Genomic DNA, 20,239 nt, shown 5'->3' on the forward strand with positions numbered 1-20,239 from the left:
TTGTAAGATCCGTATAAAAATTAATATGCATTCCAAAACACTCAGAGAGTGTTTTTTGAATAAAATAAGTGATAAAGAAGTTTTTGGTGAAACAAGTAATTATAAAAATGTTCATAAATAGCTAATAAAAAGTTTCAGAAATCCTGAGGGTTAACCAGTGAAATGTGAACAGATGTGAAACATGACAACTGCAACAATGAAAATAAATATTTGATAGTAAAAATTATTGTCTGAGATGAAATTTAGACAACTATATGTGTAGTTATTTAAACTTCACTGATACAATTTCACATGCCCGTGTAAGATTATTGCATATTACAATTTCACATTTAATACTACATTTTGCTGCTCTTGCATTAATAATCATACAAAACAAATATACCAAATATGAAACTATGAAATATTTTCTCCACACTACATCTTTCCATTTATTTATTATCCACTTTTTTATTGGAAATATGTTAAATTCATATTTACTGTTTTTATTTTTGCAATCAAAATCACAATAACTATTATGAACATTTTTTCATTTAATTTTTACGTGCTTATTCATATTGAGAGCATGATTTAACGATAATTTCACCATAACAAGTACTGTGATCGATTCATTATATAATTATTTCACATAATTTTCATAATAAATTCACTGAGTGCCAAGCTAAGTAACAATTTGTATTTGTTATTACTAATATTACCAAAGACAAATTATTGTTCTAACTTTTTTAGTGAAAATTTATATCCAAATTTCTTGAGAAATGTAGATATTCACACTCTACTATTAATTGTTATTTTTATTGTATTTATTCACCGTATTCCTTAGAAACTTCTGGTATAGAGGTTTTTGAATTTTTAATATGTACATTTTCGTGAAATAACAGATAATTTGTGATTGTGAAGTTGCAGCTTTCGATGCTGTCATACTATATTTTGTTTATTTGAATTAAAATTACTCCGTTTTATATACATGAAAGTATAGCTAAACGAGAATAATAATTTTGAGGGCATTTTAAGTAAATTCTTTTTAACCATTCTATTCGAAATTGTATATAAATCATATTCCTACATTACCTACTTTTAAAAATAAATTCACTGTGTGTCGAGCTAACCTTTTTTTTTGAAAATCCAAGTATAGAGTTTTTGCAAAATATATGAATTGTCGGAAAAAATTATGAAATACTTTGAGATTTTATTGTGAAGTTGCAGCCTTAATTTTAATACTATTTTGTGTTTACTTCTGTCATTTCAACCAATGAACTGAATTTACAATGTATATTTGTGAGACTAAAACAAATTGGAGCTCAAAAATTTGTTGACAAAGCAGAAGCTCCCACTTTTGATTCATTACCGGCAAAATCTAAATTGAGATCTGAATGGTTACAAGTTTTTTAATGGGAGCATATATCACGACTATAAAGAGTCTAAATAGTTTAAATAGTCTAAATAGTTTAAGAACACAACCAAAACCAGCAGTGACGTATAAACGTGTAAAACGTAATGACGACGAAATGAGAGACTGGAAGAAGTGGTCTATACCGGTCCATCTATGGTCTATACTGAGCTAGATGACAGATGACAGGATGCACAGACTTAATGTGCAATCGGTTCTTACTTTGAAAATATAACTGTCAAAAATACAGACTGAAATATATCATATAGGGATTGCTTTAATATGTTTCTAATACAATAATATTATTAAAATTAAGGAATTTCGGAAATAAATGTATGAATACATAATTTGTTTGTACTAAAAAAGAATTTTCTATATTTCGTAATTTGCCCAAATTGTCTTTAAAATACTTACTATAGTCGTAATAAGACTGATATCACTTGCAAGGGATGAGAAAGTAGGTTTCTTTTTCATTTATTATGTGTGAAAGTATGAAAATGTTAAATTGAATTTGTATATCGGACAACTTCCGGATCACTGTCAAAAACCTTAAAAATCACTGTAAGTTCGCACTTATTTACGTTTAGCCTGTTTTGACGCTAAAGTAATGAATGTGTATAAATTTAATGTGAACAATCTGGAAATAAATTGAATTTCTTAAAATTTGAGTGAGATCGTTATTTCATAGTTTCTTTCATCAATCTCAATTCTCAAGCTTCCAGATGGAGTCTGTATTACAAAATTGGTAGTTACGATGAAAGAGAATGTTTTTTTAAATATCATTCATATTATTGAAGGTTCATAATGTAAGCAAAGAATTAGAAATATATGTCTCAAATGCTTTGAAGCCTCTTGAAAGACCTTTGTTCAGTTTCCGAGTATATTTTATTATTTTTCAGTTTGTTATCTACAGAGTACAACGTCATATTATAGGAAGTCAATGTTAGATAGCTGCTAGATTTTCGCAACTCCAGCGCATTTGCCAGATATAATGAAGTGCTTCAAGTATACTTCCCTACTGCTATATGTTTTATAACAAATCTTTTTTCAGTCTCAGGGGATCATCATATTATCGGGACAAATATAACTATTTGAATCTTAAACTCCAGGGATTTTCACGTACTTATAGAATTCTTGTTTTTGTATAACATCATTCCTCAAGTTGAAAAATACAAAATTACGATTTTGACGATTTTTGACTATGACATGGACATTCACAGAGGATTTAGCTTCTTGGTACTACTAAAAACGAATCCTACTACAAAATTCTATGGTGTAGTAGTCCGCACAACGAATGACAATTTAACTGGTCTATTATATGTAAATACAGTTTAATAATTCCTATTTAATATTGATATCTAGCTTCTATTTTCAGAAAATATTATCCTACTCCTCTGTAGATTTCTCATTTTATGATTCAGGTACTTATAAGTAATATATAAAACATATCCGTATCATATAAACGCTTTAAAAACTTATTTAAGTTGCACCAAAACCATGAAGTAAGTAACAACGGCACCAAGTACCTGAAAGCAAATAAATATCCGATTAGAAAGAGTATATTTTAGCGATGCTGCTTGGTAAGAGAAGGCGTGCTCTGTTTACAAATGAAGGTACTTATGAGAATATTTATCTACTTTGATACTTGTGTTAGGTAAAAATCACGACAATACTGTAAACACGAACTATGGCTTCCCCGACGATAGATACTGGTGTCGTCGTTCAAATCAGCCACCCAAATAATCTCGGCTAAGAACAAAATCCGTAAGCAGCAACAGATAATTACCATCGATACCGATCTTGAACAATCTGAAGTGTTTGATGATTGAGTTTAATGCAGCAAAGATCCAGGCTCCTGTTATCATAGCAAATTTGCTGGTTGGGTGTTGAGATTGAGAGCTTCCAAAGCACGTCTTTTCCAAACACTACGGCATACAGAAGATCAAGATCAATATCCATCAGCATCTCCATACCACTGGAAGTACTCGAGTGTAATTAGGTTTACCTTCTTGTGCTTGCGTTTTACATAAAAAAGAGAAAGAAAAGGTGTGGTTTACGAGCTGTCGTATCTATTTGTCTATCAAAGCTTCGAAGACTTTAGGTACAATATGATGTAATTCAAGAGAATCTGGGAAAAGTTTAAGTAATTAATAGTTAAATCGGATTGTTACTCACCGAAGCGAATAAATCCAATGATATAGTGAAAAATTTAGCACCAGAGATAGACATTGCCTTCTGACATTGTTGACAGACGATTTGAACGAATGTCTTGGCTTCTTCCGATCCATCGTACCAATGACAACTGTATGCTGCTTCCATAACAGACGAGCTCTGAGAAAATTATTAAGTTTAACTTACTTGAATCATTTTCCATATAGTATTTCATTAAGTTAAAATTATTGGAGCCGGAGGCAAATATATTTTGCCCTTTCACTATACGAACTATACTAATTACTAAGAATGAGACGGACTCGTCGATTCAGTTGGTAGAATAATCTTTTTGCAGTCTCCTTAATCACTTCAGTACTAGCACACAATTTTCCTCCTCCATTCCATAGAAACAGCAGCTCAGTTCAGATTCGTGGTGATATCAGATTGTATCTGTGATAATCGACAGTCCACTGTGATTAGGCTTAACGATTTGATTTGGTGGTCATACTGTTCAGATTTGCACACTAATTTGGTTATTATTGAGGAGCGAATTCTCCGCGGTATGTGTTCATTAGCACGGTTTGCATAACAAAAGAGTACCTTTATGGATGGTATATGCTTCTTCATTTCCTATGCCTTTTATACTCCTGCTACCGACAGATCGCCTTTTTTGAATCTATCCGCAGTAGATACCATCATCTGAAGACAATTTCACTTAATTTTTGTCAAATTTCTCTCTAGACAGAGGCTTGAACCTCAATTTCTTGTCAATTAGCTACTTCCATAGGATCCTGTCAGAAGCCATTATAATTGTATCCTGTGCCTCCAGTTATTTCAGTCCATGTCATCTTGGTAGTTTTATCCCGTGTTTATTTTATCGCTTAGTGCGTCTTGATAGCCTACACGCGGATGCAGGAGGATCCCTGAGGCAGCCGTCGCTACTCCCCCTGTTTTGACCTAAGTACTAGGTCTCTTGAGTGCCGCTGTAATAGCTGTTTTTTATTAGAGTATATTTCGAAAGCTCCCCGCTGACAGAAGTGGTTCCTTCTCATTCTGTTCAGTGAAAAAGTGTTTTGTAGTGTACCGTGTATTTGACATTTGTTCCACTATTAGACAAATCCGTTGTTCTGATATATCATAATTTATTTAAAATAAAATCCTTTTCCGTGATATTCAACAAATCTTCTGGTAGAGCTCAAGTTGATAAACCACCGCATGAGGTTTTGGACCCAAGGATGTTCTCAGTTCCGATTCTCTGTCACCTTACACCTTACAGTCAAAATTCCTGATCCGACTTCATATAATGAGACCGAAAATACATAACGGCAAAAAAGCGTACTGTCTTTGCTATCGGTTGATCATGGTTTTCTAAATATTACTCATTTTGATAAAGGATGCTCTAGACTTCATAATTTTCACAAAGTAATACCATTGATTATTTATATTTGTGCCTAGGTTTTTGTAGCTACTTATTTTTTCTATTTGCTCTTGATTCACTGTAGCTAGTTATAATAGTTTTACTACTTATTATGTACCTCGTCTTGTTTATCTTTAAGAGTATATTACTGGCTATATTCTGTAGATCTTCTAGACTCTCTGCAGATATGCAGATATCATTTGCATATTTTCTATTATTGTTTAATCCTCGGCTTTAACAGAAATTCCAAAGTGTCTGCTTTCTAAAGCCGTTTTTACAACTTGTTCTGAGTAAAGGTTGGAGAGTAAATATGTCTCAACCCTCGTGGAGTTGTTATTTTTTCTATCGGTTCATTTCTAACTCTAATCTTAGCTGATTGGTTATAATAGAGGCGGTGCATCATTCATATTGATATTAGCTTGCTGTGTTAGGTGCTGCCGAAAGCTTTCCTGTAGTCAATAACGCAAACGTATACATCGTAGATGACATCATGACATTGTGGAACAATCTCTTGTAGTTGTGTTTTAATATTATTATATATTTTATTCTAACCTAACCTAACTGAAACAAAATCTCTCAACAAAATTATTTATCTGTATGTAATACATAAATCGCACTGTATCAAATAATTACATAAAGAGACTGTTTCTCGGAAATTTCTAGATCACTAGATTTTTGATTATAACATAAATTCAATTGCTTCTACTATAGAACAGTGATATGTACAATAAAACACAGTTTTACATGATATTAGAAGCCCAAAAAATGATGCAAACTGCAAGTAACTATCAGAAGTGGAATATTGATTTCAATTTGACACAATTAAATTTCATTTCCACTAATGACCCTTGATCTGTTAGCAGTCTATTTTAAATGTTTTTAGAATAATTATAAATATTATCTTAATCAAAAGCATCATAGCAGTAACCGGTGTTCTAATATTCTAAACTAAAAGAATTCCGTTTCGTCAAGCCTTTCTTATATGAATACAAAACATGATTGCGTTTTAAGAATTTTCAAAATATGAATACTTTGTTTATAATTATTTCTCAAGTTGACAAAAAAATAAGAATAAGTCGAAAGGCATGTGCATATTTTGTTGTGTAATTGTGGAGTTTGATTACCACCAAGGACCCAACTGATGCACCACCATGAACTCATAAAATTCAACTTCAATAACTTGAAACTCAGTTGTGGGCTTGTTTTGACATAAAAAGAGGTAGAAACCGGGAACATAGACGGAAATTACTAAAGAATGATCATAAACCTTTTCTATTTTACTCATTACGTTTCAGAAAATAAATAAGAAATGCGAATTTACCCTGAAATAAGCATCTTAATTTACTTGAAATAAAAGAAAATTATAGAAGATAATTTAAATTTTGTGAGCACTATATATAAAAACCAAAGTTAAAAAATACTAGAAAAATTTACCACCACAAATTTACAAAAATTCACTTTGATTTTAACGTTGAATAGGAATAATTGTAAAATATAAATAGAGGACGTTTTAGAACAAATAAGAATATTTGATTGAAATGATTGAAATAGAGTGGAAGGTTCACAACAAATCAATTTCTCCAAAAACTTGAACTCACAGTTAACATAAAAGTGACTACTGAGCATCAATACAGGAACAAATGACTATTTTCTTAAACCATTTTCATTTTCTTCTGTTTTGTTACTTAAAAAAAATCATTATAAACCACGTATGCGTTTTATTTCAACTTTTATGTATGTATACAATAAGGGTTCCACGAGGTGTTAATTAATAATCATCTACTTTGTTGAAAAAGTAACACACAAAAAATTTCAACGGAGGTAAATTTTGGGAACTGCTTAGATTATCACATAAGTTTTAAATTCACTAACAGTACCTTAAAACATATCGTATTCGCGGAGTGCTTTTTCAGCGTAAAATTGAAATTTTAAACAATGAAGGTATATACCCAATTATAAAAACTTATTTTAATAAATTTTCACCTCTTTAAGGATTTCTCTAAGAATTCAAAAATATTTATACCATAAGAGTGAAAAACCAAACACTATTTTACGAAGGTGTTTAATTGTTTATAAGATGTTTGTTTTGAAATTCTTTCTGGACCAATTATCTTTTCACACACAATCATCTAGACATCATTCCGGATATGAAGAGCCGATCGAAACTTGTTGACTAGACTATAGTATCCAACTGTAGTTGGATACATAAGTATATCTTTTTTGAATCGAAAAAATGGAAAGTAATTTAAAAATGGATTGCCTGTAAAATTCAGAATATATGTAATAATCTTCTCAATATTTAGAGCTCAATTAACCGATCAATGTGAATAAATTTTCTCCTCAGTAGGTATCAGCTTTTTGCCGACAATCAGGATCAGGATTGTATCGTGCAATCAAGGGAGATTATACCTTTGGTCGCAGTAGATTTCCTGAATATGTTCTGTCACCAGATTCATGCGCAGTTTAAAATTGTGCCGCGGTGTTAATGTGTGTTCGAGGAGCACAGATTTCTAATTGAGAACGTGTTCTGCATACGTCCAATGTATCCTAGGACATTGTTAAGGATTTTTAATCTGGCGCATGTGCATTCATCCTTTTTGTGATATTTATCACGAAATATGTGTTTTTTTATGTAAATGTATTTAAAAAACATGGTAGTTCACTTTTTAGGTACTTACATATATTAAGAATAAACCTTCGGTCAGTTAATTATATGCAATTTATTCTCCTAGCTGGTTATGAATTCAAATTATAATTTTAGATGTTCATAAATCGTTTATAGAGAAATGTGTGTTTAGAACATATTTTGAACAAAGCATGCGCATTTATACGTCCAAAAGATATTCAGAATATGTCCAAATTATCTACGAACGAAGTTCATGATTTTATTTTTATACATATTTTCGTAATTTTTCGTTTTCACTTTGCTTTATATATTTTGTTAGTATCTTCCTAAGTAGAATGGTAACCAGCTTAACTACTAATACTTGAGTCAGTAAAATGATTTATTCACATTACGCGGTCTTTCCATATTTTTAAATTTGATTGATTTTCAACTTAAACAATTTAAGTAGAGAAGAACTAGATCAAAGCTACTCTTACCGACATAATACTGAATTGTCATTTTAAAAAAAAAATATCAAATATCTTAAAAATTTGGCTACCTCGTAGATAAAATACGAATTTTTACATACCTCTTCAATTAGCCTATTACCAAAAATACAGAAATGAAATACTTGAGCCAAAGCATAAACTAAGTAACCAATCACACTTGCAGCATATGGATTAACACCGTTTATCTAAAAATAAAAAACTTAATGAGACTGCTACAAGTAGAAAACGCTTTATTTTAAAACAGGAACAAACTAGTAGATAAGTGCATTTTTTGTGGCATATCTATATACTTTATAGACTTCAACGACGTAGTTTTATCACCACTCGAAAGCCGTTATTCTTTGATAAAATTTATTAATTTTGACGGAAATTTTCAAACGTTCTTTAAAATTAACTCAATATGTACGAGGTGTGGTTATTAAATAAACATACTGAGGCTGTCAGCCTACAGCAATAAAATTCCAGACCAGAGTAAGCTGTCCGGAGTCCGTTAAAGAGTTTCTGTGCAAGTCTGTCTAAATTTGGTAAGTGAATCCCTAGTAAACCAATATGAACACCCTGCATATACACCGTGGATACAGGGTCTTTCTAAATTCAAGCGACAAAATAAAGGATAATATGAAATCAAGATTAATCTTTCCTATAACAGAGTCTACTTAGCTCACCCTTTTCCAAATATCACCCTTAAAAAGGTGGTAAATAAAATTGAGCTTTTTTTTCTAAACGTGTACGGCAATCCATGACACCTGGGCAACGTTAATGTATTTAGGCTAGAGGTAGTTATTTTCAGCATTTATTATGAATCGTTTTACATTTTACATCTTTACTCAATTTATTGCAAAAATTATAAATTATGGTGCTCATTGTTTTCTCTGCAGCTATTGGTTTTGGGAAAAAAATTAAGGATAAACAATATTTTAAAATCGAACAAGGATTTTATTTCAGAAAACCTTATCTCGAAAAAAGTTTTGATACAAAACAAAGTGAGGGTTGCACCATATAATTTGACAGGAAAATAAGAAAAATAACCATAGTTAGTCGCGAGTGCACGAAAATTACAGAATTTCTAGCTTTACTCAAATTTTAGAAAAAAAATAAAACAATTTTAATCGCCACTTTTAACGGTAATATCTCAGAGTGAGGTTGGTTAACGAAAGAAATTTCCTCCTAAATTTTGTCGTATGTAGTTTATGTTTTGTCAACTCTCAATTTTACGAAAACTGTTAAGCAATTTGAAAATTTCTTTATTTATGCTGCAAGTAAAATTAATATAACTATGAAATTAATAATACATAGAAAGTATTTCTAAAAAGTTGCTGTATTGGAATTTTAAAAATGTGAAATGGCAACTGACTCATATTTTTTCAACGTTTATACTAAAAAATATCAGTTTTTCCACGATTTTGCATTGAACAATTGATTTTAGCTTCAGTTATGAATTATGAAAACATATGTTGATATGATCTGCTTGGATTACCTTTGTAGCTTGATATGCCAGAAGTGTCAGCATGACAGTTGATGTTAACATATGCAGTAAAAGCGCTACACCATAAGCATCTCCAATTGCAGTTACCAATCTAAAAACAAAAATTTAAATCAAAAAATCCAAAGCCAAAAAATAAAAATGAACTATTAAGTAGTATTTACATATCTTCTTCAAAACTTTTAAACTACTCAACTCTGCTATTTTATTGTTTGTATATAACTGCTGTGAGAATATAGATAGGTTTTAAAAATTTTGTGAAAATAGTAGATTCATTGTTAATGTCTATTAAGTTTATATATACTATCCAGCTATTATTTATAATATCCATTCAATTTTGGCAAAGTGCTGAATGACACAGAATTAATGACATTAACTAGCTATTATATATAATAATTTCGAAGACTTGGTTAAAGAAATAAACGAGGAGGTACAGGTGACAATAATAAAATTGTATTTCAATGTACTTATAATTATAATGTTTAAAATAAGAATTATAATAATATTACCATAGATAAAATTTTAACTTTAATTAGCACAGTCAAATAAAGTACTTCAACTTTATATAGTAAATTTTTTTACACGAGGCTTGACTTTTCACATTTGCACTTATTATACATTAATTTTCCAGTACAGTTACAATGCTGAAGTACTTGGTCGCCAAGATGTGATTTTTTTGCATATTTTCTGATGGTAATTTCAACTGTAATAAACTGATTTGAATCCCATGCTTAGTGCCTAATTCATACAATCCTTCCACCTCCTGAGAAATTATGACAGCCATAATGTTTCTATCATCGGCTTTGGCACGGTCTACATCAGGAACTTTTACCTTTACATTATCACCTGTATTAACAACAAGATAATTTAGGGAGGTAGAGCTAATATGTTACCTGCTTGTTTTTCAGATACTGTCCGACTAATTTTCTGATTTCTTTTTATCGAGAGCAATTACTATTTATTACCTACAGTAATTCTTTGCCTGTTGGTCTCTTTATCAGGTTTTCCTATAAGGTTATTTGGTATTCCATTTTGCGATCTAGTGTTTAAAATTGTTGTTCGCTTGTTATTGTTTCCTATTTCAACTTGTTTTTCATAAATAGAAAAAAGTGTAATCCTTCAGACTATTTCGTCGTCTTGTCCTACAGATGGCCCTTGAGATTAGGTCGGGGTTTATCATTTATGATTGTTAATTCTCTCCATATTGCCCAGACATCTTTGATCACTTTGTTAGAAAATTCTGTTTCATTACCACTTTGAAAAATACTAGGCGCACGAAACGTAATATAATGTCTAGTAAATGATACGGCACCTCTTCTGCTTACTTGATTTTTAAAAAAAGGTACTGTATGATTTTGACACACCATAATGAATTTCTAGTCACCATTAGCTTGTGACTTCATGTCTATCATATCAGCTGGGAACATTGAATTATCTATTGACTAATAATCGATTTTATAACAAGGTCTTTTTTGGCAAACTGTTTTTTTCTGACACACAGATTCAAATACATTGTATTCAGAAGTTAACATTTGTACAGGGTCATTCACGACGAGCTGAATCGATATGTATATGGGAAAGTATTGAGACTAGTGTTCTGAAAATTTGATTGCACATCTAAATAGTAATCTTACTATTTGAATCCGAGGGTGAATTTTACTTCAAATTTTGGTTTATATCAGATAACAGATATCTAGAAATATTAGAAAATTATTTACACTGAATATGAATTGGATTCAGCTATGGTATTAGCACGATGGAGCCCCACTGTACGCTTGTAAATAACTTTTTTCACACTCATTTGGTGGACCGATGGATAGCACACGATGGACCGCATCAATGGCCTCCCCGTTCACCGGATATCACTTTATTATATTTTTTTCTTTGGGGTCGTATGAAAGATATCGTGTATGCTTCGCCACTAACTTCAAAAGAAAACTGTCAGGAAATAGTTCGGAATGCATTTCGAACTCTTTCACCGCAAGAAATTCGAAACGCCACTCAGCACAGGTTTTTAAGAAGAATCCATAAATGTTTGGAAGTTGGGGGCAACCATTTCAAACATTTACTTCAGTTTAATTTTTAGTTTTGTTCGTCTCCTCTTATTGTAGTGTTATTGAATATCTTTTAATTCACTGAAGTATTTTAATTTTTGATACGTTAAATTTTGTTTTTCGTTCTTCGCCATTTTCAAGTTACTACAAAAACTGTTAATTTGAGATATATGAATTTACTTACGAAGTCCCCTTAATTTAAAGCGTAGAATCCAATGGTGAAGAGTAAAATGGGGGATGCCATTTGAAAAAATTAAGTTTTAAAAGTTTTTAGATAGCGAAATTAGACACAATTTTCTGAACACCCTATATAAATTTTTGTTAAAGTTCTCACAGATTTTGAAAGCTGTAAGTGTTATTTGTTCAAATCCCAAAAATATTGGACCTCACTCACTTAAACTTAGAAATATAATTTTATTAATGGAGGGCTGCATGTGTCCAAAAATTTCGAAAATGTGAAATAATTAAAAAATGGTGGACTTTAGGTATACGACGCCTTATATAAAGTTATATTGCAATTTCGTGTAGATTCAAAAAATTTAATAATAACCATAGCATTCCGTTTAAAATAACGAGGTTTGGGTCTACTTCTGGTATAACCGAAAGTTTTAGAAAACTGAAATTATTTTAGCTGAAGCGAGCATTTCGAAAAACCCATGTATATCTTAATTTCCACTATTATCGTTATGACACTACCACCGTGTCCAATACTAATATTACAGTCGTTGATTATTTCAAAAGGTTTATCTAAATAAGCTTAGTAAATAATGGGATTCCTTTTGTTTTTAAACGTAATTATTAGTTTTTCTTACGTTCCAAGTTGACAATTTGTATCTTGCCAGCCGCTGGTAATATTCAGGTTTTCTTAGTATTTTTGTTCTTTTATTCTATTACTTTTGTAATTAAAGACAAATATTTTTCTTATCTTATCTTACTTTTATAATTAAAGACAAATATTTATTGTTTGTAAGCAACTGATTATTTTTTCTTAAGTTTATTGAAAACGTTTTTGTACTTTCTCTGCCATCATCAGACACCAATACAAACGTAAAATATAGCGGGAATTGCGGCACACGTGGCGCGAACTTTTATGACAAAAAAATATTATCATGACAGCAACGATCCCGCCATGAGCCAACGGGATGCAGAGCGGGAGGAGTAACAATTCAGTTGAGCCGCATATATTACTTTGGCTCGCCCTGGAGCCGGCCCTGACTGGATTTAGTGGAATCTCAAAATTCGGCAGACTTCAATGTTTGCTTTTCTATGTAACTTTTTATTATAGCAGGGGGCTTAGTTACATTGTTACTTTTGAATAATTTCTAGGAAGGTCTATTCATTTATTTGTTTTGTTTCTTTATTTTCTAGAACTCTTTGAATTCTTTTGGGATATATAGGAGTTTCTGAAATGCAGTATATTTAGTTTTATAATAAATAGTCGTAGTGAACAGAGAGAAATAGAGATTAATCCAAGAATCTAAACAAATTATATAAGTTAGTAAAGTGATATATGAATTATTATAAGTGTAGTGTATTGTGTTCAAATGAATGAAGAATCTAAGAGACAGCGTCTCTTAGATTCTCTTCATACCTGACACCAATGTAATGTTTTTCTACTTAATTAGTACGATATCTACTCGTGAGATGAATTAATAGATAATCTCTCTTACGTTCTTAATTTATTGCAACACTATTCTTAACATTAACTTCACTTATCACTATTACTTAACTAACATGAATAATTTATTTATATTCTTCGAATACCTTCTATTTTGGTACTTTCTAAATAAACTGCGCTGCAGAAACTCCTTACATACCTATATCCTGAAAATAATTCCAAAGGTTCTACAAAATAGAGAAACAAATGAATAAAAAGAGTCTTCCTAGAAATTATTCAAAAGAAGCAATGTAAAAAACCGCCTGCTATAATAAAAAGTTTTATAATAAAAATTCGCCGAATTTTAGAATTCCATCAAATCTAGTTAGGATCAGTCATTATGTATAATAACTGATCACAATGACTGTAACATATTTATTCGTTTTAAAAACGTTTGAAAGCAAAATGGTGAAATATCCCATAAACAATATCACACTCATATATAAAAGTTGTAACCTATGGTATCTTTTTCGGCGAATTATGTCTAAAAAAATGATGAAATTAAGTTAGCTATTATTGAGAAAGTATAAACTACGATCTCTCAGATGAAACCAATAATCGAAGTTATCAAGTTTTTTTTCTAATTTACTTTACATTATTATTAACTCATCTACTTTGCACCTAGGCAATGACATCTCTTTATTTCTTTGTCCAGCAAAAGAAGTAATTTTTTTGGACCACTCTCGATTGTTTCAGTCTATTATTTATATGGTTTTAAGCATACGGATAAAGCAATCATTTGTGAAAAATATTTTTAAGGAAATATTAGTTGAATAATTTACTGTTTGAAACCTTGGTAACTTTATCACAACAGAAACGATTTTAAAAGGAGAAAAGGGATCAAAATCAAATACTTAACCGGTACATGGTTCTCCAATGCGCGATACAACAAACAATTGCTTTTTAATGGTTCCATAGTTATAGCTAATGTGATATATTCATTTTATAGCACTAATATAAATGTTGTAATAACTATGCTGTTTTTATCCTTCTGTAAGCGCCCTTTGTAGCCGAACCTTCTATGTTAGGCCAGAGGCGGGCAACTTGCTTTGGTAATGTGATAAATTACCTAAGTGAAGAAAAGTATCTAGTACTACTAAATATCAGTGGCGCAGAAAACTGCAAATAAAGAGAAACAAAACTGAAATAAATAAATAAAATTCATAACACAAAAGTTTTAGCTTGTACCACCGATGGCACACATATGGTTGCAGCACCGGTCTCCATATACCACTGGTGGTACACGCCGACTTATTTTTAATCTGCAGTTTCTTGAGCCTTTGATATTCATTGCTTGATACTTAATCTTACTTAATTGAGTTCTTAGTGTGTATTAGGGAATTTCTTCAAAACCTCATCCACTGTTCACTTAGAAATAAAATCAACAGCATTAAATAAACATGAACATAATGAAAAGTTTGAATTTGATTTCAAACACACCAAAATATTAATTCAAAATAAAAATTAACAAAAATTAACAATCAAAGAAATGATCTTCATAAAACAAAAGAAATTATCAGTTAAGGATATATTGGGCATAAAAAACTTTATTATAATTTAATAAATTAAATTGTCAAACTTATACATCGTTAAGTATCTGAGGAAGGTAAACTAATATCTAATATTACCCTTCTCTGTCACATTATGTTATTACTTTTTGACATTTTTGAAGAAAATGATTTTAACAAAAATTTTATTTTATATTTTTCGTATTATGTCTTTTGATAAAGTGAAATGTCAATTTAAAATAAAGTCCAAATAAAAATGAATGGCGGAATTTATTTGGAAAATAGATTCCGCTGTTCTTTGAAGGAGAAAACAACTACTTTCCTGGCTAATGCCTCGAATATTGAATTACACCTCATCTGAAGAGCGGGATATCAATCGACCTTTTTGTCGATATCAACATTAGGGATGTTGAGGCAATAACCAGGAAAGTAGTTGTGAATTTCGAAATAATTTCATAGATGTATAGTAGAAATCGTTTATTTTGATATACAATTCACTTAGTGCAACATATGTGCCCATGACACTGCTTCACTTGCTTCACATCGAAATTCAAATGTGGACAGGTTATAGCAATGGTTAGAAATATAGCAAATTCGAGTCTACATATACCCACGTGTCCTTTTACAAACAGACGAGAAAATTCCGTCACAATAAACGAGCACGACATTTAACAAAGGATTGAAATTAAATATATTAGACCCCTTTGGTAAATAAATTTTCTTGGAATAACCTCTTCACGAGAAGAAAGCTTGAGATTACACCAAGAAACGCATATTGGATAATCAGGAAGAAGAACTGCACCTTTTTGTAGAGAATATAAACTGTTAGGATATAAGACAACTTAAATCTATTTATCTATGAATATATAGAATTAGCTGCGCGGTTCAGCGTCTACTTCAAATATAAATATCATCAAGAGATTTAAATCAAAAGTTGTGCAAATTATAACAAATTCTTCATAGTATGTGTCCAATAACATCATTACAAGGGATCCACAAGTTCTCAAAAGAATTATCCCGTACGACATTACTAGCGGTTTTGTTTTGAATTGACTAGAAGTGTTGATTATGTAATGCCCTCTACGTTAACTGTTATATTCGAACTAACTTCACCAATTTTGATTGATCGACTTCTAACCTAACATGTTTTGTGGCTCTCAAGTAGTTCCTTAAATTAGAGGAAAAACCACAAAGTTCTCCCACAAGACATTTTGCTTTATTCACCTTTGATTTACACTATAAATAAATTTGGTAAATAAAAAATATTATCGACCCAATAACTCCGGTATAACACAATTCATAATTTATTGAAAATATATAAAACTTTAAACGCGTCCTAATACAGAAATAGGAATATAAATAATGTTCAAAATAGTATTTAAATATTACTTGGATGGTATTGATTACGCAAAAGTTACGAATACTCATCATTCTGAGGCATTTATGATTTGATTATAATGAATGGTATAATCATAATCGATTTTAAATGATCATGACAATGAACTAAAACCCCACTATTTCTACAAAAATGAACAGTCGAGCGCTTTGGTCTGAAATTTAAATAAAGCAAATTACTAGAGAACGTTATTTTACAGTAACGATAGAACAGAATATCCGAGGGATCAGATATGAAATAAAAAAGGACGTTTTCCAGCTTAAAAGCAAATACCGTTATTTTACGAGGATTTAGGTTTTGAAAAAAAAAATGTGTTCCGGATGGATTTACGAATGCTTAAAATCATCTGTTCAAAATATGTCAGGAATGAAAAATGAAAATCTAGGGAGATACCGCCTGCTTTTTCTGAAACTTGTGTATCTTTTTTTACTGAAATAGAAAGGAATGAGGATGGGAACTGTCGACTATAATCGAGACAAGGAAGTAGGTGAGACGTTCTACTCTTTGACACTCAGACTCGATTATGAGTATGGCTACTGCATTGCTATCTACCGGAATCATATTCTTGAAACTAAATATATTCCCTCTCCTCTGTTTTCTTTCAGCTGCTTTCTATTTATTTCACAATGCTACAAATATATGTTTAGTTGTCTAAAAGATCTTCTAATGGAACAATTGTATAATAGCTGTATGTGATTCAAATTAGCCCGAACAAATCACTTGTCAAACTTACTACGATAGCATGGGAATGTCCCTTTGTTATGATACGAAGTTTTGATGTAAACAATTAAAAACAAATATTTATAGGTGGATATGGATTCATTGCTTTTTTAAATACTTTCCATTAAGATCAATAACCTTTTTTCCATTTCGATAGAGGTACGTCAAAAACATGTAATTTGAACGCATTAACCCCTTCTTCAGGGGTAGAAAAACGTTGACCTGGCAATTTATTTTTGATATACAGGAATAAAGAGAAATCATTGGATGCTAAACGAAGATTACGGCGGATGACCCATCAATTCGATGTTTTGACTGTTCAAAAACGATTTCCTTTGAACTGATATGTGAGAGTTCGCATTGTCGTGGTGGAGAATCATTTGTCTTCTGTGACTGGTTTCCCTGATTTTCTCAAAAACTTGTGGCAAGCAAATGCTGGTGTACCATTAAGAGTTGACACACGATTATTCGCTCGAAGTGCTTCGTTGCGAACAACTTTTTTTTATTCAGAACTCCTAAATCTCACAGTATGTCAAATGAGGATTTTTCAGTATCAATTCACGCACAGCATCGATATTTTTTGGCACAACAGCCTATTATGGACAACCTTCACGATATTCATCATGTAGAGAAGTGCGGGCACGATTGAATTCGGAAAACCAGTGATACACAGTGGCTCCAGATGATGCTTCATCATCAAAGTCGAAGTGAGTTGATCGGCACGTTACTGTTGGCTTAATGCACGTTAAAAGTTGAGAAAATCATCGCATGAAAATGCTCGCGATTTAATTCCATTTCTTGACCAAGATGAATGTTTCTTTTATCTATAACCAACTCAAACTGCACGCGTATGATAACAAATTCTGAGTACGTTCACCATTGAAAATGTCAAACTTTTGTTATTATATATATTTGTTCCTATTTTTCGCATGTTATTGTCGTCTATTAGGGTATTTCTGCTTGCGCTTACAACACTTTTAAATTTACACTCTACACTTATATGGTGTTCCCATGGTAACCTATTAACCATAAACGTCCGCGTAGGTTGTTGGTAATTTACGAGCATTATTGCTTTTTTAAAAATGGTGCCCGATGAATCAAATCGCCTTTTATTTCATTTCTTGAATATCGAGAGTTCTGTTTACAATATATATTGGAAAATGATCGAAAATGTGCGAATTTTATAATGTAAGTAAATTCAATTGTACTTGAATTGGGCTTATAATATGTAAGAAAGACTTGATAACTACTATTTGTTGCCTGGTTTGAAGTCGGTATCATACAATACGTCCAACGTTTGCGCCATTATTCACCTTCCAACGTTGGCTGATATGGTACCAAGGCTAGAACATTACCGAAATTTACTTAAAGAAACAAAGACGTGGCAAAAAAGTGATCAATAGCATACAAAGATATAAATTAAATTGGAATATACTGGCAACTTTGCTTTTCTATTCAAAACACAAGAGGACAAGAAGTGTGTGTAGTTGTAACTTAAGTGTTGGATCCAACTTCGTTGCAATGCTGTGCACTCCTTTATCGCGGGTCTAAGTAAATTGAGTTCCCATGACTAACGTTTCAATATCAGCGTTAGAAGCAAAACATTAACAATTAACAATTAACAATTAACAAACAATAACTTGCACATTACGACCACACGATACGTCCAATCATACCAGCTTCCAACGTTGGAAGCATTGGACGTATTGTGTGATATCGTCTTAATATAAATATAATGTAAAACAATAACAAGGTATGTGAATGCGGTTATTAGTTATAGCCAAAACGCGTTACGATTCGAGAGAAAGCTAATAATATGTTTTTCAAGTTTGTGTGGCTTGATGAATTACATTAATGATAAAAAGCTTTCACGATAAACCGCAGTATTTTTAATCACCCCCGGAATTATTTAATCCATGAAAGCGTATCATTTTATAAAATAATCGCCAAAAAATTCACATAAATAAATCAAACAGCACCTGTGATACGAACAATTAAAAATATACATAAATATCACCTCGTCTATAAATACACTCTTGTAAGTTGGTAGCTCTCCTAGCTTTCAGATAATTATAAATGGTACAATTGATAGAGACTAATGTATTTCATAAATGTCGTTGAATCAATTAACATTGAAACCAATCTTTAATCTCACCTAACAACATGCTTATGTCTTTCGACCCAGTATTTAATAGCCGATCTAACCATCAACTCCTGCTTTTTAGTTAATCCATTGGGTCCTACACCGCCTCCACCCGGACCAAACGTTTGTAATGCACCACTTCGGAAGTTCGCCCCCAGTTCTTGCCTTGTATTATAAATTCCTTTGAGATTAAGCTCCTCATTTTTCATATTATAATCTAAAAATACCACAAATATAATAAAATACGAATAATTACTACAATTTTGATCTTTAATAAAATAAGCAAAACGTTCAATTTTTAAAAAATCTCGTATCTACTACTCCATTTATGTATAGAAGCTACTAATGCCTTCAACAATAGCGATTAGTATCTCTAGGAAACAGAAGGAAATTTTGTGGTCGAAGAGTTTGATTAAGATTAATATTATTTACTAATAATTTTATAATAGTGACACCTCATTTTACAGTCATTATTTTCTCGATTATTTTGTGAGACACACCGGAGAAAGTTCGTAAGAAAAATGTTCTAATGTACGATGGTATAGATGGTCACACACCGGAAATATTAATGAAAAAGTAGATCTTAAACTAGAAAGAAAAAACTTGCTGCTGTCTTAGTACCTCATTGCTAATTTCATGCAATTGATTTTTGATGTGATAAACAAATGAGACACTGCATTGCAATAAATGCACAAACTGTGTGAGTATAGAAAAAGTCGTTGAAAAATAATGATCATATCTAAATAATACATCCAAATCCCTTTTTGAAAATGAGAAAAATACCTAACATAACATATTATATATTCTCCATTTAATGGGGGATTGAGAAAGTGGGAGTGGGGTGTTTAACACATGACAGATGTTTGTATCGTAAAACTATTCTCTCTTAGAACAAAAACTGCCATGCTTTACAATTTTCTAAAAATCTAATGAATACTGCTAAAAATATATAGGTTTGAGCTGTTCTGTAGTTCACACTGTGTATACAAAGCCAGTAATTAGGAATGAGTTACCCTATCCCACTCAAATGAGGGAGATTCTGAAAAATTTCCATTGTTTTCCATGTGGCTTTACGACACTGTTAACGAGGATAAAATTTTTCGAAAATTATTGATTTATTTGCGTATATTTCTTGGTATCTAACAAAACTTCCTGCAGAGAAAATCATCTTCATACCCATTTAAAACACTTACCTATTCATATCCATTT

At 31.4% G+C, this 20,239-nt stretch overlaps 1 protein-coding gene across 1 annotated transcript in view; it reads right to left on the reverse strand.

The window, feature by feature from the left end:
• Positions 1–448: 448 nt before the first annotated feature.
• Positions 449–20,239, reverse strand: part of LOC130448167 (odorant receptor coreceptor) — a 52,600-nt gene continuing 32,809 nt past the window's right edge. Inside the window, exons 7-11 of the mRNA XM_056785412.1 lie at positions 19,043–19,247; positions 9,547–9,646; positions 8,150–8,254; positions 3,563–3,718; positions 449–2,913 (exon numbers count right to left, since the gene is read on the reverse strand). Of these exons, the coding sequence (XP_056641390.1) occupies positions 2,863–2,913; positions 3,563–3,718; positions 8,150–8,254; positions 9,547–9,646; positions 19,043–19,247 (617 nt within the window). The 3' untranslated portion in view covers positions 449–2,862. The remainder of the gene's footprint in view (positions 2,914–3,562; positions 3,719–8,149; positions 8,255–9,546; positions 9,647–19,042; positions 19,248–20,239) is intronic.

This window comes from Diorhabda sublineata, chromosome 8 (assembly GCF_026230105.1).
Source record: "Diorhabda sublineata isolate icDioSubl1.1 chromosome 8, icDioSubl1.1, whole genome shotgun sequence".
Classification (NCBI taxonomy): Eukaryota; Metazoa; Arthropoda; class Insecta; order Coleoptera; family Chrysomelidae; genus Diorhabda; species Diorhabda sublineata.